Genomic DNA, 24,117 nt, shown 5'->3' on the forward strand with positions numbered 1-24,117 from the left:
AATCAATGAATTCTTTAATAATTCAATTTAACACCTACACTTTTATAAAGTTCGTGATTTAATAATATCACGGTTCAACATTATTAAAATCTAATTGTGCGGAATTTATAGTTTTTTTTTTTATATGGCATTTTACAAAATCTCCCCAAACTAGAAACCCATACAAAAAACAAAAACAATTTTAAATATAACTTTGTGAAATAATATTGTATTACTATTCAATATAAAACTTTCTTTAAGTAAAGCATTCTTAATTCAACTCTTTTTTGTAAATGTTTTATAGAACCGACTTTTCCCAAACAATATTTTTACCTTTGATTTATATATTATTGATTCCAAGACAAAAAATCTTGTTCTTGAAAAAAATTTGCTTCAATATTGATACTGATTTTATGCGGTGACAGTTTTGCTGTATTATCAGCATTATATTGATGATTCACAATAATTATAAGGTATCTATAAATGTTGTATAAGATTGACCCAAGTACAGAAACTTGGGTAACACTTTAAAAAATGGATTCAAAAGAAAACTTTGAACAATTTTCAAAAGTGAAATGAAAAGCAACAATCTAAAAGGAAAATCTAAAATGATCACTTCTCTGCATCTATCTTTAGAGCGATTTCTTTTCATAATTTCGCAGATTGTCTTAACTTGATGAGAGGTGCTATGAAATTGTCTTAAACCAAATCGCTATTCTGGCAAAATTTCTTTACCTCAGATAAACTTTCATATTTTTTCTTTCTTGTACTACTTGATAAGGCTGTAACTTTCAGGTCCTTCTAATGATTTGTCTGCTTTGATGATGAGTATAACATTTACTTCTTAAAAAAAGGAAACTCAACATCTACATAAATCAAACGGAAGTTTGATAAAGCAATTATTCGGACGATATAATGGTCCGTATAAATTCATGGTAATTGGAGAAGAAGGTAGAACATTGAAAGTTTATTGGTTGAAGGTGAAGCATGTATCCACAATGGGTTATAGCCGCCTCAAAGCCCTGGTCACCCTAAATAAGTAAATTAAAATAAATATTTACAAATTTATTTCGCCATAGTCTTTTATATTTCTTAAATCTTATTCCAAAGTTGCATTTGTCAACTGATGTGAAATATCTCCGCTATTAAAATTCTCCTCATATCTTTGCTTATAAACTGGATCAGCAGGATACCAATCAGTTGGTCGAATACATCTTCTCAAACGATTTCCAATTCCTCCAGTTGTTTGTTTTATTTTAAAAATACAATATCCCGGAATAAGAAACCATGAAAACAAGAAAATAATCGTTCCCAATGCAAACAAAGATGTTGGAGAATGGTTAAATTCCATACTTATAAAGACCGCAATTAACTAAAATTAAAATAATGTTACTGTTTAAAATAAAAAAAAAAAACTGTTATATTCTTACCAATCCGAAAAGAAGAAACAAAGGTGCAACAAATCGAACAATATTCACCATCCATGTTGGATAAATTCGTGAAGTCATAAAATTCACATCACGTTGGAATCGCTCTCGTCCATAAATCCACAAAACAACCAACAATAAAAGTAAATTCAAGACCATTTGTGTGATGCCGGCATATCTTGCAAGAACAGTGAAAAAGTACACTCCATACTTTTATGTATTAAAAAAAAAAATTAAAAATGATTTAAAAATTCGTAAAATACTTCTAAAATATTTTAAATACTAACATTTGAACAAAAAAGTATAGAAGTCACTGTAAGAAATCCCACCACTCCAAAGATGATCTGTCTTTTCATTTCTCTCAGTCCTTCAAATTCATCAATTAATGAAGTCAATAATGACAATAGCTGAATTATCTTCATTGGAAAATGATTTAATTTTGTATAAGATTTCGAAAAGAAACATAAGACACTTACCAGGATATTTAATGACCCTAAGATCAACATACTAAAGAATAGCAATGACCAAAAATGTGACAGCTCCATAAATGTCAAGCCCGTTGGAATATTTAAGAATTCCAACCATTGATGGTCAGTTTTTTCATAATACCCTCTGCTTTCTGGACGGAGTGCTAAGTTAAATTAAAAAATTTCATTAAAATATGGTATTTATTTCCGTCTTTAAGACAAAAATTTGGTCTTGTTGAAGAAAATGTATTATCATATATTCTTCTACATAGATACTTCAAATTCTTGTTTCCAATCTCAAGAGTATAACATACTTGCTGAATTTCAATAGGTTACCACTTATATTACTTAATTTTTCCAATAAATAAAAAACACCCTTTCGCATTAAAAATAAATTGCACGACTGGGGTCGCACGTACTTGCTCTTATGCTTAAAGTAACTATAATGTTAAAGCTTTTTATTCAAGAAATTTAAAATTCGATATTTTGAAGAAATTTCATAAGTAGTATAAAAAAATTAAATCTGTTTTTATAATTAATAAAACTCCGTTTTAAAATATCTTAAAAACAAAAACAAATATGCCATTTTATTTCTCGTATAAAAAGGTATTTTTAGAAAAAAAATTTTGAAAATTGTAGGAGCCGTTTTTTAAAAAAATAATTTTTTATATATAAAATTTTTTAACATTTTTCAAAAAAAAAGTTGGTATGCCATTTTGAAGAAATAATTAATTTACACATAAAAACTAAATTTCAAAATTTTTCATTGATCCGTTTTCAAAAAATTGATTTTTCAAAAAAAAATTTTGAAATATTTTTTAAAAAACCAAAAATGCGTTTTTTGAAAATTTTCTAAAATTTTAATATTATCTTTACTTACACACTTTTGTATAAAAATTTTCATTTAAATCGGGTTAATTTTGTACGAGATATTCAGAAACGAAAAAAACCGTTCTATGACAGGTACCGTTAATAAAGGTACAAAAAATATTTTTTTATTTAAAAAGTTGGCCCTTATGTGTAGTATTACACACAAAAATTTTAATCAAAATCGTTAGAGCCGTTTTTGAAAAAAATTAACTTTTCTATTTCCGTTATATGGCAGGTACCGTTAGTTTTGGTCATAAAAAAAAAATTTCAATTTCCCCTCTAGGGAATCACCAAAAACTGCTAACTACCAAGTTTGAAGAAAATCACTTCACTCGTTTAGGCTGCAGCTCCAGATAGAGACAGACGGACAGACAGACAGACAGACAGACAGACAGACAGACAGACAGACAGACAGACAGACAGACAGACAGACAGACAGACAGACAGACAGACAGACAGACAGACAGACAGACAGACAGAATTGCCGGACCCACTTTTTTGGCATTCTCCATCATCGTAATGTCATGTAAAATTGTTATCTCGAGTTCGATTTTTTTACGAATCCTAAACTTGCCCTATAGTACCTATATCGCAAGTAAAAATGTATAGACTTAGGTACATATGTATTTTATTGGTTATTCCCATGGCAAATACAACATTTTTAATAAATAACGTAAGTGTACCTTTTTTTCATTGATTTTATAGGACTTATCGCGGATTTTCCTTATTTCCCAAAAAAAAAACACCCTTTCATCTAAAATATTTTTATAGGCTGCAAATATACTTGGTTTCTACTAAAAATAAAACATTTGTACAAATTTTCATTAGTGTAACATTTTGTCCCAGTTTTTGTGGCACTAATTCCAAATTTCATCATTTCTTTAAAATAAAACACCCTTTCATTGAATAAAATTTTGCAGATTCTTTAGATTCTAAGTTGTTATAACAAACAAAAATTTTTTACTTAGCTTAAAAAATATTAACAAAATTTATGTCAGATGTTATGATAACTTTCTTACACGTAACCACCCCATTAAATAAAAACACCCTTTCACCACAAATATTTTTAAGAAATTAAAAATATTTTCATCCTAAATTACAGCAGTGTATCGTAAAACTCCAAAAAACAATTGGATACAAGTCTCCCAAGTTACTAGCTACGTATTATTTTTTAAGTAAAGTCACTGTGGTGTATGAGTAACCTTTTTTTCTAATATAAATTTTTTTATCGTATCTCATCTTACTCACCTTCCATAAAACACTTGATAAAAATGGACAAATATGCCATTCCCATCATAAGTCCACATTGAGCCAGACACAACACCCAACTGTATGTGAAGATATTCGTTTTAAAATTATTAAAACTGGCCATAGTTAGAATTGAACCATATCCAGGACCTAATGTAGCCAAAGCAATGCTTGGAAAAAATATCCATGTTTCCCACATATGGCGACGTTTTCCAACTAAAAAGTCCCATATCCCATCAATTGCTCCAGGAAGAAATGCAAATCGAATCAAGCAAATGCTCATAATAGCCACTGCACCCAAAAATGAATATCTTATAAATCGTCCTATCTAGTTTAAAAAAATGTATTAAAAAAATTATGAAAGTTTAAAATATTACAAATTTCTTACGACTTCAGTAGAATTTAAAATAACAAAAGTAACAATTCCCCAAATGATGCATGTACTTCATGGTAACTTCATATTTAGAGGTTGCGATGTTTAAATGTTTTCTGAGGAATAAATTAATTAATTTTTCATATTTTATAACTTTAATTAAAAAAAAAAACAACTCACTGGAAAAATTCCACAGATGGAATTGATACTAAATAAGTTTGATTTTCAGCATTATGTATGCAAATCTTAAAAAAAAAAATTATACTGGAATAGCTTTCACTTTAGGTATATAGGATTTTCTTTACCGGTTGTGATAATCCATCCTCGTCTCTCCATTCTGCAGATCCTTCACAGCTTCACAGGCCTCAAGGATTGAAAAAAATAAAATAGCGGTATTGTACTAAAAATGCTGTAGTAAGTTAAAGTTAAAAAATTGACTACAAGCGAAACATAACCAATTCCTGTAAAAAATTATATTTCCAAAAGTAAATTCTTTTTATTAAAAAACGATAGATCTAACCTTTGAATAATGGAGATATCCGAAAAACTGATATAAAACCAGTGCCAGAAAATTGACCAAGAAATGATTGTAAGAACACAATTGGCACCACACAGACTGCCAAAGTTATGAAGTACATTAACAAGGCGTAGACTAAAAAAGAAATTTGTTTTTTTTTTTAAATTTATTTTTTGAGTAAGTATTAAAAAAAAAAATAGTTAAACTCACTTCCAAAATCTTCAAATATAAGAATCGGCAAAGCGATGATAGCATCTGCCTTAAATGCATGTCCGGCGCAAGCAAAAAAGAAATCTTTCGATGACGCCCATTTGCCTCGATTTTTATCATGATTGAAGGGCTTTTGGCCCGTATCATATGAAGTTTCATACTCCATTTGATTAATCTGCACTCGTTTCAACAAGGTTAACTCTTTTTTTTAAACAGAATCACATCAAGAAACTTGCAGATTTTATTTTTGTTTTTTTTTGCTTTTTTAAATATTTATTAAAATGAGAGACAAGCACACAAAACACAGCCGACACGCGCTTCCAAAAAGTTCACAATCAACTGACTGCTTGTAGAATTTAGATCATTTCGGTTTTTTTTCTATTAATAAATACAAACAAAATATTAACAAAAAAAGAACATTTCCAAAAAATAATAAAAACATATTAATAAGTCTGTCTAAGAGTCCAAGTTGAGAAAATTATGAATTTTGATGCTTTCCAGTACAATGACCGACTAAATCATTTTTTTGAATGACGTTTTCAATTTTTTATGGATCGTTTTTTTTTTAGACTAAACATTTGTATTTTGCAAAAAATTAAAAAAAAATTTTAAAAACATTAAAAACATGAACACGTGTACATTAACACCGCATAATAATGTGTAGGACAAAACGACTTAGGGGAAATAGGGGTAAGACTGGGTACGTTGCCTCACAGTTCAAATACATACCAATTACGATCGTTCATTCATCGTTCGACTTTTTTTTATTTTTTTTTTTTTATAAAATTGCTCTGCAGGCAATATGGGGTACCCATACCCCATGAGAATAATGAGAATAATTTAGTTCTTATTTGTTTTCCTTAAAAATGAGTATTCAAAAAAGAATGGTCTATAAACGATAGACAGCAAAACGATGAAGAGTTTCATCATCTTGAGATGAAAGCGAATAAGAAGAGGAGAAATTATATTCCGTTTTCTTTGAAGGTAGGATATTCTGCTCATGATGTGCAAGATGGGTTCATAATAGCTGTGCAGTAATAGAAGATTATGATGACGAAGCCAACCATGACTGCGAGTTCTGCCGGCTCAAATAATCATCATTCTCTGTGATCATTCTCATCTACACATCTTACCTTAGGTGGGTACTCCATCTTACCCAAACTATGGGGCAAGACACGGCAAAGCACCTTTTTTTATTTAAATTTTTTTCTCTAAAATGTGTTACAAAAAGTTCTTAATCAGACCAGGTATTAGAATAATAATAATAAGTTGCTCATTAAAAAATAAATTTGAATGTAAATTTTTATATTGTTAACGTTTCAACCTTAAGTACTCCATCTGGCCCCACTTCCCCTATAATGAAATATACAAATTTAGATTTTTATGTTCGCATAAATTTCAAGTTCATAGAACGCATGAGATAAGGAATTCAATAAAAAAAATTTTAATCTAAATAATTTATTACGATAGAAAACTGCAACTGTCATAGAAAAATGGTTTGTATCCTTTTGAAAACGGTGTTTTATGTAGAAAAGAGCCTCATCAAAAATGTTTACTTAAAGGATATATTAAAAAAAAAAAATGGCCTCATAACCAACATATCCTATTTAAAATGAGAAAAAACTTTAACCCTCTTGGGGCGCAATTGCAGATGGTCGAATTAAGTGACCGAAAGTTCAAGTCAAAATTAAAAATTTCAAAAATTGCATTATCTACAGTAGCCTAAAACATATTTTATAAAAAAAAGCGAACAAAATATATTTTTTTTCTCTTTTCTCATTATATCAATTTTTTAAATGAAAAGCTTATATAAAATTATACCATTGAAAAGCTAAATATTTCTTCTAAAATCAATCTTTATTTAAGTCTTTACGTTGCTTAAAAAGTATAGAAAGGAATTATTGAAAATATCATTTTTCTTGACAAAAAGCGAATAAAATCTAACTTTTTTTCTTCCATCACCTTAAAATCCATATTTTTATAAGACAGCCTATCATAAATTTTATATCATTAAAAAGCTTATTATTTTAGCTTTGATCGTTCATGTCAATCATATCTATACAACGTCTACAAACAAAATTACAATTTTTTCAAGTCAACCATGTCGAAATATCAAACTGAGATTACGCTACTTCCTACACTGGTGGCTGGTCAGCGGCAACAGATCTCCTCAGGTGTTTTTTGGTATTTTTTAAGTTTTTCAATTTAAGATTGTGTATCTTGTAGAACATTTACCGTCATGTGTGATATATCAAATGAAAGGTTATATTATCTTTGTCACCCTTAGTAAGTTAGTAAAAGTAAATATTTACAAATTTGTTCAGTCGTAGTTTTATTTTTGTATTTTTAAATCTTATTCCAATGTTGCAGTTGTCAACTGATGTGAAATATCTCCACTATTAAAATTCTCCTCATATCTTTGCTTATAAACTGGATCAGCAGGATACCAATCAGTTGGTCGAATACATCTTCTCAAACGCATTCCAATTCTTCCAGTTGTTTGTTTTATTTTAAATATACAATAACCCGGAATAAGACACCATGAAAACACGAAAATAACAGTTCCTAAAGCAAATAAAGCCACTCCAAAGGATGTTGGAGCTGGTCTAGATTCTCTATCCATACTTATAAGGATTGCAACTAACTAAAATTAAAATAATTATATTAATTATGTATATATTAATTTAAAAAAAAATGTATATAATTTTTTCTTACCAATCCACTAAGAAGAAACAAAGGTGCAATAAATCGCACAATATTTATCATCCATGTTGAGTAAGCAAGCGAAGTCATAAAATTCAAATCACGTTGGAATCGCTCTCGTCCATAAATCCACAAAACAATCAACAATAGAAGTAAATTCAAGACCATTTGTGTGATGCCGGCATACATTGAAAGAAGAGTGAAAAGGTACACTCCATGCTAAAAATTTTATTCGAAAATACAAAAATATTCAAATACATTTTGAAAAATACTAAAACATTTTTTAATACTAACATTTGAACAAAAAAGCATAGAAGTCACTGTAAGAAACCCAACGACTCCAAAAATGATCTTTCTCTTCATTTCTCTGAGTCCTTCAAATTCATCAAACAATGAAGTTAAAAGTGATAATAGCTGAATGATCTGGATTGGAAAATGGTTTAGTTTTTTGCAAAATTTCCTTTAAAAAACATTAAACACTAACCAGAATATTTAGTGAGCCTAAAATCCACATACTGAAGAAAAGCAATGTCCAAAAATGTGGAAATTCCATAAATGTCAAGCCCGTTGGAATAGTTAAGAATTCCAACCATTGAGAATGAATGTGTTCATAATACCTTCTGCTTTCTGGACGAAGTGCTAAGTTATATTAAAAAATGTAATTAAAATATGACATTTATTTCCTTGTGAAAACTTATTTTTATCCCTTTATTGCCTATTAATCTTGAACTTTTTGGATTTTCTAATACCTAAATACATAAGGTTTCACATGTATTTCAATAAGTTTCTAGCTTATATACTATTTTGAAAAAGAAATTCCAAATTGAACGTATATTTTGTCCAACATTTTGGAGAAGGCAATTAGGATTAAAAAAAAGTTTGCGCCTTTTTCGATTTCTCCATATTAATATGTGTACCGAATTTCATGACTTTTCGTCAAGAAATGGCCGTGCAAATGATTTTTGATACCAAAAAGCAATATAGGCACCACTGTGTTCTGCACTGATTTTCATTTAATATGCAAAATTCATAATTTTTGAACTGGATGAGATATGTTAATAATTTTTTTAATAAATGTAAACGAGTTTCAAGAAAATCGGTTGACAGGGTGTTTCCGAATTTTGTCTTAAAATAATTTTATTATTTTCTATTTTTCCTTTTTATTTGCAATGTCTTGGATGATTTTTACTTGCGATATAGGTACTATAGGGCAAGTTTAGGATTCGTAAAAAAAATCGAACTCGAGATAACAATTTTACATGACATTACGATGATGGAGAATGCAAAAAAAGTGGGTCCGGCAATTCTGTCTGTCTGTCTGTCTGTCTGTCTGTCTGTCTGTCTGTCTGTCTGTGTGTCTGTCTCTATCTGGAGCTGCAGCCTAAACGAGTGAAGTGATTTTCTTCAAACTTGGTAGTTAGCAGTTTTTGGTGATTCCCTAGAGGGGAAATTGAAATTTTTTTTTTATGACCAAAACTAACGGTACTTGCCATATAACGGAAAGAGAAAAGTTAATTTTTTTCAAAAACGGCTCTAACGATTTTGATTTAAATTTTTGTGTGTAGTACTACACATAAGAGCCAACTTTTAAAATAAAAAAAATATTTTTTGTACCGTTATTAATGGTACCTGTCATAGAACGGTTTTTTTCGTTTCTGAATATCTCGTACAACATTAACCCGATTTAAATGAAAATTTTGATACAAACGTGTGTAAGTAAAGATAATATTAAAAACTTAGAAAATTTTCAAAAAACGCATTTTTGGATTTTTAAAAAATATTTCAAAATTTTTTTTTGAAAAATCAATTTTTTGAAAACGGATCAATGAAAAATTTTGAAATTTAGTTTTTATGTGTAAATTAATTATTTCTTCAAAATGGCATTCCAACTTTTTTTTTGAAAAATGTTAAAAAATTTTTATACATAAAAAATTATTTTTTTAAAAAACGGCTCCTACAATTTTCGAAAATTTTTTTCTAAAAATACCTTTTTATACAAGAAATAAAATGGCATATTTGTTGTTTTTTTTAAGATAATTTAAAATGGAGTTTAATTAATTATAAAAACAGATTTAATTTTTTTATACTAGGTACTTATGAAATTTCTTCAAAATATCAAATTTTAAATTTCTTGAATAAAAAGCTTTAACATTATAGTTACTTTAAGCATAAGAGCAAGTACGTGCGACCCCAGTCGTGCAATTTATTTTTTCATGCGTCAGTAATTAAAAATACTTTAACCTCTAAAGCTTAAAGATTGCAGCTGTTGCCGTATTGATTTTTTTAAATTTAATTGTAGATTTTAGTGAACGAAAAAAAATGTTTTCAAAATTTTTGCTTAAATTTCATAAATCGATAATTGAAGTCAAAAGATTGTCTAGAAAATTTAAGGAAAAAAAAATGTATGGGAGTGAATGACAATCTTCCATCGTTCAAGCGATGAATGCAATTTTTTCACAAATTGACTTTTAACACAACAAATCTTTAAACACAACGGCAACACCTACAGTATTTAAATACACATTTTTTAAGATTTAGAAGCTTATTTCTGTTTGTAAAATTTAAAATAAGTAAATAGAATGTACCTCACCTTCCATAAAACACTTGATAAAAATAGACAAATATGCCATTCCCATCATAAGTCCACACTGAGCCAGACACAGCAACCAACTGTATTTGAAAATATTTGTTTTAAAATTATTAAAACTTGCCATGGTTAGAATTGAACCATAACCAGGACCTAATGTAGCAAAAGCAATGCCTGGAATCATTATCCATGTTTCCCAAAAGTGGCGTTTATGTGGAAATATAAATTCCCATATTCCAACAAATGCTCCCGGAAGAAATGCAAATCGAATTAAACAAATGCTCATGATAGCCACTACACTCAAAAATGAATATCTTATAATTCGTCCTATCTAGTTTGAAAAATGTAGTTAAAAAAATTATCAAAATTTAAAATATTACAAAATTCTTACAATTTCTGTAGAATTTAAAATAACAAAAGTTACAATTCCCCAAATGATGCATGTACAGACCATTAGTTCCAGTGAAAACAAAATAGTGGTAACTTCAAAACGATAGGTTTCGATGTCCAATGGATTTCTGAGGAATAAATTCATATATTTTTCATTTTTTTAACTTTACAGATAAATAAAAAAAAAAATTACCTGAAAAAATCCACAGATGGATTTGTTATAAAATAAGTTGGATTTGAAGCATTATGTATGCAAATCTATAACAAAATAAAATAATAATACAAATGTCACAAAAAATACAATGTCCTTCTCTTCAAAAGATTTTTCTTACCGATGAATAATTACTATCCCACTCTTTAGATCCCTCACAGCTCCAAGGTATTGCTGGTCTCAAGGTATTAAAAAAATATAATAGCGGTATTGCACTAAAAATGCTATAGTAAGTTAAAGTTAAAAAATTGACTACAAGAGAAACATAACCAATGCCTGCAAAAAATTATATTTTCAAAAAATATTTTTTTTTATTCAAAAATGATAGAACCAACCTTTGAATAGTGGAGATATCCGAAAAACTGATATAAAACCAGTGCCAGAAAATTGACCAAGAAATGATTGTAAGAACACAATTGGCACTACGCAGAATGCCAAAGTTATGAAGTACATAATCAAGGCGTAGACTAAAAAAAATGTTTTTTTTTTTTTTAATATAGTTTTTGAGTATAGTACAATGTATTGAAAAAAAACTAATTAATTTTTGAAAATAACAAACTCACTTCCAAAATCTTCAAATATAAGAATCGGCATAATCAAAATAGCATCTGCCTTAAATGCATGTCCGGCGCATGCAAAAAAGAAATCCTTCGATGATGCCCATTTGCCTCGATTCTTATCATGATTGAAGGGTTTCAGGCCCGTATCATATGAAGTTTCATACTCCATTTGAAAATTCTACGCTCGTGTCGACATGTACAACTTTTCAACAACAAAATCACATAAAAAACTTGCAAAAACTTTACAAAAATGTGTGCCAAAAGTGAGAGACAGCCACACAAAAAAACAGCCGACACACGCTTCCAAAAAGTTCGCTATCAACTGATTGCTTTTACAATTATCATTCCGAACAATTCTATTAATAAATATAAACAAAATATTAAAAAAAAAAAAAGAATATTTCCGAAAAAAATAACAACGAAAAATAAGTGTTCATTGGATTATAATCTCTGTCCGTCCATGTTGAGAAAATTCTAAATTTGTATGCTTTTCAGTATATAGAGCGACTTGATCGTTTTTTTGATTTGTTTGACGAAGTTTTCAATTTAATAATGTATGGATCGTTGGTAGACTAATCACTTGCAATTCATTTAAAAATAATTAAATTACATCAAGGATGTGTAAGGCTACAAACAAAAATACAAAAAATATTATTAAGACAGTACACAGTTCGCTTTATGTTGATCTTACAGCATAAGTTAAAGGAGATGGGGCGTTTTTGGGCCATGAGCGTACATTAATGAGACTAGTCTCAAAATGAAGCTGAAGGTTAGTATATTCAATCTATGAATTTTTTTTCAAATCGTAAGTCAGGGTCTTGAGATACAAGGCTCCAAAGTTCGTTCTGATAACTCTTGTCCCTTTTATATGCAAATATCATGAGAACTACAAGTGGTATATTGATGTTTTTGATGTCAAATGAAAGGTTGTTTTAGTGCCTTTTAAACAATATAAAAAACATATTACACAAAAACAAAGAAACGGTGAACAAATAAAGAAAAGTAAAATGTTATTTAAAAAAATCGATTTTTGTTCAAAATATTTATTTATTTTCAATTTAAATATGCTTACAATCAACACACAGGTGTAGTTATAAAACTGTTTTAATTTTTTAGAATGCGGATTAGAAGCTTGTTTATTTGACCAAATTATGTTAGAGAGACACAAAAACTATAATTTCTTGTGAAGAACTCTGGGCTACACTCTTGTTTACATAAACTAGATTACAAAATACATACTAAAGAAGATTTTCGATAAATCCACTCTTATCTCAGTTTAAGTTTAAAATATATTTCTTGGAACGATTTTTTTTCTTCGTTTTGTAAAGTCTTTAACTACATAGTACTTAACAACCTTTCATTTGACATCAAAAACATCAATATACCTCTTGTAGCTCTCATGATACATATTTGCATTTAAAAGGGAGTTGTAAGGGTTATCAGAACGAACTTTGGAGCCTTGTATCTCAAGACCCTGACTTACGATTTGAAAAAAATTCATAGATTGAATAAACTAACCTTCAGTTTCATTTTAAGACTAGTCTCATTAATGTACGCTCATGGCCCAGGTCCCATATAATTTTGCCCCATCTCCTTTCGCTACTTTTCAGGAAAAGTATTAAATGTTTTCGTTTTTCCACAAAATGTTTCTGGGCAAAAAATGTAACATTTATATAAATATGAAAAACGATTTAAAATATTTTTTTTATTTTTGCAAAAGTTTTTTCTTTTTTAAAAATTCATTTAATTTCAATTCAACTCATTTTAGACAAAAAGCCGAATTTAGGTCACGTTTTATTTAATAAATAATATTTAACTATACAATAGTTTAACAAAATATACATCGTTTAAAGTATAGTTAGTAAAATTGCATCGTTAACTCAATTTGAACATACATAAGTCGACTTATGCTGTCAGGGGTCACTGACACTGATATCGATATGTATTAAACTGTCCTACGCCTTTGCCTACCCAAGATACCACCCGCTTTGAATTGTTTTTATCTTCAAACTGAGTATACAAATTTTTAAATTTTTTTTCGAAAACCGTTTTTTATTTAAATTATTTTTTTTTTATTAAATTAGTTTTTTTTTTAAATAAAAATTTTCAAATTATTCCAAAAAATGAATTCGTATACTATTCTGAAGAAATTTTTATTCGACACATAAAAACAAAATTTAAAAAAAAAATATCAACCCGTTTTTAATAAATAAATTTTTCAAAAATAAATTGAAAATAATTTTAAAAATACAAAACTGAAGGTTTTGAAAATTTTTTGACATTTTATTATTTTTTTTTTTAGATTCTTCTACATAAAATCATTGAAGTGAATAATGAGAAAGTCAGAAAACAAGAAAACGGTTCAAGTACCGTTAAAAACGCTATTTTTATTTAAAAAAAACAATTCCAGCATCAAAGTCTTTATACATATGTATGTATGTTTTGGACCAAAAATTATTAAAAATTTAGAAAATCCAGAACGATTAAAATCACTCATTTTTGTAGCTACCTATCCTAATACTTACATTAATATCTTCAAAAAATTATTCTTGCAAGAAAAAATTTAACATTTTAAGCTATTGTATTTATTGAAAAAAAAAAATAAATTAAATTCTGTAGGTACATTAATTACAATACATCTGGCTCTATTGCCAATTGATGAGACATATCTGAATTATTAAAAGTCTCTTCATACTTTTGTCTATCCACCGGATCCACCGGATACCAATCGTTTGGCTTAATACCACGTCTCAATCGTACTCCCAAAATTCCAGTTGTTTGCATTATTTTAAATATACAATATCCAGGAATAAAACACCATGGCAACAAACTTATCACAAGTATGGCCATCAACATAAGCCAAGTTCGACTATGGAATGAAATGAATGAAAACACTACCAATCCACATAACTTTGAAAAAAAAAGTGTGTTAACAAATTAAAAAAATGTTTTTTGGTAAAAAATTAAATTACCCATCCAAAGATTAGAAACAAAGGTGCAACATATTTTACAATATTTATCATCCAAGTTGATAACACCTGATTCGTCATGAAATGTAAGTCACGCTGAAATCGTTCCCTTCCATAAATCCAAAGAACAACAATCAATAGAAGTAAATTTAGAACCATTTGAGTCATGATTGAAAAAGTCATCAGAGCCTCAAAGAAGGTTATTCCGTGCTATTGAAGATTTCAAATATAAACAAAGTATTAATTAGAATATTTTTATACTCACATTTGAACAGAAGTATATGGAAGAAATGGCTAGAACACCGATTAGACCCAAACAAACTTCTCTTCTATAACCCCGAAGGACCTCGTGTTCGTCAAACAGGGATGTCAAAACTGACAACAACTGCACAATCTGAATTCGAACAAGTTAGAATTATCATATAAAAAACAACAAAACTTACCAAAAGATTCAAACTCCCCAAAATTAGAAATCCAAAAAATAGTAACGACCAAAAATGTGGCATCTCAATAAATGTCAATCCTGTTGGTATCATCAGAAAATCCATCCATTGAGCTTCGTTATGTTGGTAGAAAAATCGAGTTGGATCATCCTCTTAAAAAACAAAAAAAAACTGTTTAACTTTCCTATAGCCCTTGAAAAAAATTACGTACGAAGCATAAAATCCGTCACAAATATTGTTAAAAATGACAAACCCAGCATCAAACCGACTTGAGCCAAGCTTAGTATCCATGTAAATTTAAAAATGTTCGTCTTGAACTCATTATAGCTTGCCATTGTTAAAATTGAACCCCATCCAGGGCCGAGACTAGAATAAGTCATGCAAGTCATAATTGGCCAAAAAGTGATGTAACTTAATTTTTCTAGGTGGAAAAATTCTTCAAGTCCAAGAAATGCTCCAGGTAGAAATGCGAAACGAAGAAAGCAAATTGTTATCAATCCAAGTACGGTTAAACAAGAGTAACGTATTAACTTTCCAATCTTAATTTAAGATAAAGCGAATGTATTAGAACTTCATAAAGTGGTGTTAAAGATTTCTTACCAGTTCTGTAGGCTTGATCAAAATTGCTCCTACAATACTCCAGATGACTAAGTTACAAAAGAGAAGAGTCCATGAAAATGTTCCTTCGGGAAGTTCATTTTCATAAAAATGCAAAGTATTCAGGTGCGTTCTAAAACAGATAAATTGTTGAAAATTAGTCGGAAAATTAAAGCTTATACCAAAATTGAGCCTATTGCTGTCTTTTTCTGACAACGCAATTCTTCTTCTAGATTATACTAACTTAAAAAACTCCACCGATGGAATAAGTACACTATCATAATCGTATATGGTGTAATTTGTAGCACAAATCTGAAATGAAGAAAATAAAATTATACAAATTTTTCACATAGAAAATCTTTTTTACATACTGACGTATGATTTTCATTGATTTTCATCCAATCTTTCGATGCTTCACAACTCCATGGAATAGATGGCCTTATTGAATATAATAAATATAATAATGGTATAGCTCCAAAGATGCTATAGTAAGTTAGTGTTAATAAGTTTAAAGCTAATGAAACATATCCGATTCCTGAAAAATATATTTTAAGGAATCCATTATATTGCTTTCAATAAAAATTTTAGTAATGAAATACATACCTTTAAAAAGTGGTGATATTCGAAATACAGAAATGAATCCAGTACTGGAAAATTGACCAAGAAATGACTGCATGAAAATTATTGGCATTACAACTAAAGCTAATGTTATGAAGTGAGGAATTAGAGCGTAAACTGTAAGAAGAAGAAAAGATATGATGAAAAATTTATGTAAGGACTAATGGCGATTAATAAGTTTTATAATTTCTTATATATATTTGTTTGCTAATAAATAAGTAAGTAAATTATGTAATATAGCCAACTTTAAAATTTTAGCTGAAAATAGTGTGGCTGGAATTAATAATGTATTATTCAAGGATCAAAACCTCATGCTATTCAAATAAGAAAATTCGGGTTAAAATGAAGTAAGAGACTTAAAAGCCTAATTGAGAAATATTTTTTTTTTTACTTCAAACCATATGAGCCGCTAAAAGCATACCATTTTTTAATATAGGATATTTTTTTTAATATACAGATAATAGATTCAACGTTCAGAGGCTGCTTCCTGTCTTAAGAAATCCCTTCCTAAAATGTTACTATATACTCATTTTTTTGAAACGCAACATTTAAAGGGCATATTTATTAACCCTCTTTAGGCACGCCTCTTTTTTGTGACGTGATAGGCAAACGGTTGCGAATTTGGCTTCTATTTTTTCATGTCGCTAGAACTTTTTTATGTCTCACATTTTATAGAGAATACGTATATGAAATGTATGTAGAATTTTCTGAGCAATTCGAATATTGTATATTCACAATTCCAAAAAATATATTATCACCATTATAAAGAGACTTTTTTGCACCCACTTTTTTTAAAAAGTTGTTATTTTTTTATTTTTGTCGTGTCAAATGAGCACCTGTGTGTCGACAGAGGGTTAAAAAAAGAACATTGCATTGTACGTTTATGCGCATTTTAGACCTACGCACATCATGTAGTTCGTTGTTTTTATCGACTTACATGATATAACTCCTTTTCGTGTCTTGTGTAGAAAAAAAAAAAAACAATTAATAAACAATTAAACAAGTTTCGTAACCTCAAAAATATTGAACGCACAGAAGAAAAGTTATTATATACAAAAAAGAAAATTTTATTATTATATTTCCTACAACAATAAAATTACATTTTTTTTCTTGCAAAATATTAGTTTAGAAAAGATACGAGTAAATATAAAATCGAGTTTTTTTTTAAATGGTGGATTTCGCTAGAGTTTAGCATTCCGAAAACTAATACTAAAGCTTTTCAAAAACCTTTCTTCCAGATCCGAAAAAAAATCAACCCTTTTATATTCCCCTCCATGAAAATGTCTACCTTTCCTTAAATAACATAAATCCAAGTAATAATTCTTTTCTAAAATTATCATGTGCTATTCCTTGTATAGCTGTTGTCATATGTACCATCTATTCTGACAAAAAATTAAATCAGGACTGGATATTTTACATTTCAAAATTTCAAAAAAAAAATCAAAACAAAATTTAGTATGCAGAAATTTTTAAATTCATAATGTTAAATGTTGCAAAAAATTTCAAGAAAATTCATTAATCTACCTTGAACAACTTGATTATTGAAATTTTTTAATATTTAAATTAATTTAAAAGTCGAGGATAATACCTAAAACATTTTCGTAAAAAAAATTTGCTTTGAAATCGGTTTAATAGTTTACGAGCAACTCAGGTATCATTACATTTTATTTTAAATTTTATTACAAGCTTAGTACAAGCTACTTAAATCTATAAAAAATACATTAAGGTAGGTATACAAAATTACTTAAATACTAATAGAAAATTAAATAAATAAATTATGAATAATATACTTATGACTAACATTTAAATTAAAAAAAATTCAGAAAATATTTTTCTTGTTTCAAAAGTAGGACCTTATTCGACCACGTATTTTTTGAAAATTCAAATCGTTTAAAAAACCTTTTTCATTTTAGTAAATGACAAGTACCTACCATTAATTTTTTGGTTAAAAAAAAAGTCAATCAAGGGAATGACCCAAAACGCTTAGCTACCAAATTAAGTGGTTTGAGTTTCGCTCGGTTCCCATGAACTAAGTGTAGGATTGTTAAGAAGTTCATAGAATTAAGTAAATCTCTTTATTTTTTTTATATCTCTTTATTAATAAAAAAAAACTTAAAGCTATGTAAATAAATCACAACTCATCCGGCTCTACTGCTAATTGATGAGACATATCTGAATTATTAATAGTTTCTTCATACTTTTGTCTATATACCGGATCAACCGGATACCAATCCGTTGGTTTAATACCACGCCTCAATCGTACTCCCAGAATTCCAGTTGTTTGCATTATTTTAAATACACAATATCCTGGAATAAAACACCAAGGCAGTAAACTTATCACAAATATGGCCAAAAACATAAACCACGTTCGACTTTGTTGCATAGGAATGAATAAAAATACTGCTAATCCGTGAACCTAAAAAAATTTTGTTAGTAAATGTTGTTAGATATTTGTCGACTGAAGTTTCAAATTACCCATGCAAACACAAGAAACAAAGGTGCAACGTATCTCACAATATTTATCATCCACGTCGATAATGTCTGACTAGTCATAAAATGTAAATCACGCTGAAATCTTTCTCTTCCATAAATCCAAAGAACAACAATCAATAGAAGTAAGTTTAGAGCCATTTGAGTCATGACGGAAAAAGTTATCAAAGACTCAAAAAATTTTATTCCATGCTAAAAAAATAACTGCTAATAAGAAAAACACAAAACTTTTACTTAACTTACATTCGAACAAAAGTATATTGAAGGAATGGCTAGAAAACCGACTAAAGATAGACAAACTTCTCTTCTATAACCTCGCAAGATCTCGTGTTCATCAAACAAGGATGTCAAAACAGACAACAACTGCACAATCTGAATTTAAAAAAAAGTTAAAAATATAAAAAAAGACCAACAAAACTTACCAAAAGATTCAAACTTCCTAAAATTAGAAATCCAAAAAATAGTAACGACCAAAAATGTGGCACCTCAATAAATGTCAATCCTGTTGGTATCATCAGAAAATCCATCCATTGAGCGTCGGAACTTCGATAAAAAAATCGATTTGGATCGTCCTCTTAAAAAAAATAGAAACATTTTAATTTTTCTACAAAAATTTTAAAAACTTGTTACATACGAAGCATAAAATCTCTCACGAATATTGATAAAAATGACAAACCCAACATCAAACATGTTTGAGCTAATCCTAGAACCCAAGTGTTCTTAAAAATGTTCGTCTTGAAGTCATTATAGCTGGCCATTGTTAAAATTGAACCCCATCCAGGGCCAAGGTTAGAGTAAGCCATGCAAGTCATAATTGGCCAATAGACGGCATAACTTAATTTTTCTATATGGAAAAATTCTTCTAGGCCCAAAAGTGCTCCAGGTAGAAAGGCAAAACGAAGGAAACAAATAGTTATTAGTCCAATAACAGTTAGACAAGAGTAACGTATGAATTTTCCAATCTATATTTAAATTTAAAAAAAAATCAAATCTTGATAAGATGGTGTTAAAAGTTTTTACCAATTCGATAGGCTTGATCAAAATTGCCGCTACCATGCCCCAGATAATTAAGTTACAAAATAACAGGGTCCAAGAAAAACTTCCTTCAGGACTTTCTCTATCGTTCAATTTTAAAGTATTCATGTGTGTTCTAAAAAAAATATATTTTAAAAATAGTTTTTAGAGCTTTTTGGGAGCTTTTCCGATAGGTAGACAATATTCACTTAAAAAACTCGACCGATGGAATAAGTACACTGTCAAAATCGTAGATGGTGTAGTTTTTAGCACAAATCTGAAATCGTTCAAAACAAATTATCCAACATTATTGAATTTAGCCATGCAAAATGTATTTAACATACTGACGTATAATTTTCATTGATTTTCATCCAATCTTTAGATGACTCACAGCTCCATGGAATAGATGGTCTTATAGAATACAATAAATACAACAATGGAATAGCACCAAAGAGGCTATAATAAGTTAGTGTTAATAAGTTTAAGGCCAATGAAACGTATCCGATTCCTGAAAGAAATTATTTAGAAATAATTTTCATTGTTTTCAAAAATGTACCTTTAAAAAGTGGTGATATTCGGAATACAGAAATAAATCCGGTGCTGGAGAATTGACCAAGAAATGACTGCATGAAGATTATTGGCATTACAACTAGAGCTAATGTTATGAAATGAGGTATAAGAGCGTAAACTGTAAGAAAAATAAAAAAAATATGAACCACAACTTAAATTAGGTATACAAAAAAATGCTTACATAGTATTTATTTACACATGCTTTCTATGTATATCTTTTTAATAGTGGATAATGTTTGTTCCAAATAATATTTACAAAACAAAATATTGTAAGAATTGCAGCCAACCACACTTATTTTTGAGATTTAAAATTTGATCAACTAGTATTATTATTACACAATACACATCCACAACATAATAATTTCAAAAGAGAATTCTTAAACAAAATCAAGTATTTATTCAGAAATAGGAATTTTATATTAATTGTTTGAGGTTTTCTTTAAAAAACAAAGTTACGCATACGCCACAGTGACCCGGAAAAATAATTCGATTTATTACTGGAATTACCTATATAGAAAAAAATCAGTAATCAGTAAGATATTTTTGATTTCAATATACAAAGTGTCAAATAATGCAATATAAATTCTTTTATGTTAAAAAAAAAAACCTATAATATTTTGATTAAGAAAAAACTCTATTGGATTGTCGATTTTCATAATAATTAAAGAAATGTTGGGCTCGATAAATAAATGTTCTCAATTTAAATACATATGTATATAAATTTGTTTTTCGCTGGTGAGAATTTATTTAAACATTAATTATCGCAAAAAAGTTAGACAGGAGACGTCAAGTTTAGGATTCGTAAAAAAAATCGAACTCGAGATAACAATTTTACATGACATTACGATGATGGCGAATGCCAAAAAAGTGGGTCCGGCAATTCTGTCTGTCTGTCTGTAAATATCTCGAGCTACATGCCTAAACGAGTGAATCTTCAAACTTGGTAGTTAGCAGTTTTTGGTGATTCCCTAGAGGGGAAATTGAAATTTTGTTGTTATGACCAAAACTAATGGTACCTGCCATGATAACGGATATAGAAAAGTAAATTTTTTCAAAAACGGCTCTAACGGTTTTGTTTGTAGTATGACACATAACAACCAACTTTTAAAATAAAAAAAATAATTTTTGTGCCGTTATTAACGGTACCTGTCATAGAACGTTTTTTTTTTTTGTTTCTGAATATTCGTACAAAATTAACCCGATTTCAATGAATTTTTTTTATTCAAAAGCGTTCAGGTAAAAGTAATATTAATGATTTGGAAAATTTTTAAAAAAAGAATTTTTGGATTTTTAAAAAATATTTCAAATTTTTTTTTTGAAAAATCAATTTTTTGAAAACGGGTTGGTGAAAAATTTTGAAATTTTGTTTTTATATGTAAATTAATTATTTCTCCAAAATGGCATACCAAATTTTTTTTTTTGAAAAATGTTAGAATTTTTTTATATATAAAAAAGTATTTTTTTTTTAAAACGGCTCTAACGATTTTCGAAAATTTTGTTCTAAAATAAACTTTTTCTACAAGCAAAAAATGGTATACTTGGTATTTTGTAAAACATCATTTAAAACGGTGTTTAGTTAATTAAAAAAAAAAAAAAGATTTTATTTTTTTACACTACTTATGAAATTTTTTGAAAATATAAAATTTTAAATTTTTCTTAATTTTCTTGAATATAAAGCTTTAATATTAGAGTTACTTTTAGCATAAGAGCAAGAACGTGCGACCCCACTCGTTTTATTATTTTTATTTAAAAAGTACGATCTTACTTGTATGTAATTTTTTTTATCAAAACCCTTTGAGTCGTTTTTGAGGATAACAACCTTTTCCAATTTGGTCATATGGTAAGTTCCGTAAGTTTTGGTCCTAAAAAAATATTCAATTTCTCCTCTAGGGAATCACGGCAAATCGCATCAGTGGTTTAAGCAGTAGCTCACTTTTTTTTGCATTCTCTATCTTCTCTGATTGTTATCTCGAGTTAGATTTATTTACGAACCCTTAAATTGCCTATAGTACCTATGTATAACGCAAGTAAAAAATGGCAAAGTAAATAATCAAATAACTAGCAAATTTTTCGAGTCAATGATTTTATAAAGTTCTGCAAAAAACTGATGAGGGTTTGGAAAATGTTAAAAAGTGCGCGCTTTTAATATTTTTCAAACACTTTTCAATTTTTTTGCAGAATTTTGTAATACATGAAAAGCAGAATTTAGAAAAAACAGAATTTTCAAAAAGACCCCCGCAGAATTTTTATTTCAACTCCTTTTTTTTCTGAACTCTAAAAACATTTAAAAAAAAAATTATATTTATTACGAATTTCGCTTAAAAAAGACAGCTCCTAATATTTTTTACTCAATTTTTTTTTTCAAAATTCTGAGTTCCAGCACATGTTTTTTAACCTTTCTGAACGTTTAATATGCATAAATATGAAATTATGTATTTACAAAATATTTACCTTCGTATGCCACACATCAATAACCTAACTGGTAGGTATAATGCGTTCCAATAAATGCAACAAACCTAATCTACCCTACACTCTATATAAAAATAATAATATAATTACACATGTCGTCAAATACTTAAGCTTATAATTTGTCAAGATAGTTATTCTATTAAATAAAAAAATCACGTCATGTTGAAATAAAAAAAATGACAAATATTTATTTAGTGTGTGAACAATTCCCAAACAATGTGATGTTCCATTCCATTGATTTGTTTGTTTGACAATCATTCAATCATACTCGTAAACGAACTTGTTAGTTCCAATTTGTAGGTAAAATGAGAGAACTATGGTGACTCTATTACTTTTATTGCAATATTTTGTTTTGAGTACAAACGAATTTCGTATTGTTTTTACGAAAGTTCATAAAAATATAAAAAAAGTAATAAATAATTTCCAACGTCACCTAGATCACATTTTTGTGGCCCAAATTAAAAAAAAAAAAAAAAAACAATAGGTAGAGATAAAAACAAAACACCCACAAACAGTTTATTTCTATTATCACACAATTTAGTTTTCTAATATCTAAAAAGTAGGTGTCTAAAATAATATTATAATGTCAACCAAAACGCCCCTTAATTTATCTAATACATAAATTTTCTAATCAAACTGACTTACTTCCGAATTCCCGAAAGACAACAGCTGGCAAAATAAATATAGCATCAATCTTAAATGCATGACCCAAACAAGCAAAGAAAAAATCCTTCTATGAAGACCATTTGCCTCGATCTTTGTCATGATTAAAGGGTTTCAATCCCGAGTCATATGAACTTTCGTACGTCATAATTTCTCCCGCACTTAATTAAAATTCACCAGCAAGAGTCAAAAATAGATACAAAATCACAAATATCTTAACTATCTAACCGGAACGAAAATAGCAAAACACAAAACTGTTCACTCTACGAGTATTAAACTGATGAACTCTGCGGTAGGTACTGAGCGTACATCCGAGACCTAATTTGTTTCTCGGTACCAAAAATTTATCATAAACTTAACCTTGTGTGAGAGAATTATTAAAAAAAAAAATCTGTTTGAAACTAATTTAATAACACATTGCAATAATAATGTCGTATCCGTAATCTCATTCACTGACTTTTACTCTTCATAAAAATACATAGAACATGTGGGTTGGATGCGATGCGGTACTAAAGTAGTAGGTACAACAGACACAATTTATAATGATGTTTCGGTTATTATAAAAAAAAAATTTTTATATTTTTGTCTCGCCGAACAGTCGGTATGGGTTTTGATGTATTCAAGTTCATTAAACATAACAATTAATTTTTATTTTTTATTTAAAGAACGAATTAAAAAAAGAGGTCCAAAAATATATACTAAAAAAAGATAAATCAAAACAATTATCTAGTTGGGCTCAAAT

At 28.5% G+C, this 24,117-nt stretch overlaps 3 protein-coding genes across 4 annotated transcripts; all 3 read right to left on the reverse strand.

Moving 5' to 3' along the window:
* Window positions 1-1,055: 1,055 nt before the first annotated feature.
* Window positions 1,056-1,798, reverse strand: LOC129917000 (sodium-dependent dopamine transporter-like). Its single transcript, XM_055997300.1, has 3 exons — window positions 1,694-1,798; window positions 1,410-1,616; window positions 1,056-1,351 (listed from the first exon to the last, which is right to left on the reverse strand). The coding sequence occupies exons 1-3, from the start codon at window positions 1,760-1,762 to the stop codon at window positions 1,079-1,081; spliced, it is 549 nt and encodes a 182-aa protein (XP_055853275.1). The 5' UTR covers window positions 1,763-1,798; the 3' UTR covers window positions 1,056-1,078.
* LOC129907283 (sodium-dependent proline transporter-like) lies at window positions 1,768-11,851 on the reverse strand. Its single transcript, XM_055983398.1, has 8 exons — window positions 11,546-11,851; window positions 11,318-11,449; window positions 11,104-11,258; window positions 10,965-11,029; window positions 10,773-10,899; window positions 10,385-10,712; window positions 1,883-2,037; window positions 1,768-1,773 (listed from the first exon to the last, which is right to left on the reverse strand). The coding sequence occupies exons 1-8, from the start codon at window positions 11,709-11,711 to the stop codon at window positions 1,768-1,770; spliced, it is 1,134 nt and encodes a 377-aa protein (XP_055839373.1). The 5' UTR covers window positions 11,712-11,851.
* Window positions 11,852-14,117: 2,266 nt separating this feature from the next.
* On the reverse strand, window positions 14,118-23,703 carry LOC129917008 (sodium-dependent proline transporter-like). 2 transcript variants are annotated; one of them, XM_055997320.1, is made up of 10 exons: window positions 23,358-23,686; window positions 20,230-20,361; window positions 20,018-20,181; window positions 19,883-19,950; window positions 19,680-19,809; window positions 19,294-19,621; window positions 19,082-19,233; window positions 14,777-14,905; window positions 14,515-14,721; window positions 14,118-14,452 (listed from the first exon to the last, which is right to left on the reverse strand). In XM_055997320.1, exons 2-10 carry the CDS (start codon window positions 20,315-20,317, stop codon window positions 14,171-14,173), a joined length of 1,548 nt encoding a protein of 515 aa, XP_055853295.1. In that variant the 5' UTR covers window positions 20,318-20,361; window positions 23,358-23,686; the 3' UTR covers window positions 14,118-14,170. The 2 variants fall into 2 exon arrangements, with proteins under 2 accessions (XP_055853295.1, XP_055853287.1); XM_055997312.1 differs by lacking the exons at window positions 14,118-14,452; window positions 14,515-14,721; window positions 14,777-14,905 and adding exons at window positions 18,270-18,585; window positions 18,645-18,851; window positions 18,903-19,031 and having other exon boundaries at window positions 23,358-23,703.
* Window positions 23,704-24,117: the final 414 nt, after the last annotated feature.

Source organism: Episyrphus balteatus, chromosome 1, assembly GCF_945859705.1.
Source record: "Episyrphus balteatus chromosome 1, idEpiBalt1.1, whole genome shotgun sequence".
Lineage (NCBI taxonomy): Eukaryota > Metazoa > Arthropoda > Insecta > Diptera > Syrphidae > Episyrphus > Episyrphus balteatus.

Coding starts and splice junctions, on each gene's coding strand:
- LOC129917000 (XM_055997300.1), bottom strand. CDS start 1,762: ATGAAAAGACAGATCATCTTTGGAGTGGTGGGATTTCTTACAGTGACT. Junction 1,617..1,693: donor CTATACTTTTTTGTTCAAAT/GTTAGTATTTAA, acceptor AATACATAAAAG/TATGGAGTGTACTTTTTCAC. Junction 1,352..1,409: donor TGTTTCTTCTTTTCGGATTG/GTAAGAATATAA, acceptor TTTTAATTTTAG/TTAATTGCGGTCTTTATAAG.
- LOC129907283 (XM_055983398.1), bottom strand. CDS start 11,711: ATGGAGTATGAAACTTCATATGATACGGGCCTGAAACCCTTCAATCAT. Junction 11,450..11,545: donor TATATTTGAAGATTTTGGAA/GTGAGTTTGTTA, acceptor CATTTTTTTTAG/TCTACGCCTTGATTATGTAC. Junction 10,900..10,964: donor CCATCTGTGGATTTTTTCAG/GTAATTTTTTTT, acceptor TTTATTCCTCAG/AAATCCATTGGACATCGAAA.
- LOC129917008 (XM_055997312.1), bottom strand. CDS start 20,317: ATGCCAATAATCTTCATGCAGTCATTTCTTGGTCAATTCTCCAGCACC. Junction 18,852..18,902: donor CAATATACTTTTGTTCGAAT/GTAAGTTAAGTA, acceptor TTATTTTTTTAG/CATGGAATAAAATTTTTTGA. Junction 18,586..18,644: donor TGTTTCTTGTGTTTGCATGG/GTAATTTGAAAC, acceptor AAATTTTTTTAG/GTTCACGGATTAGCAGTATT.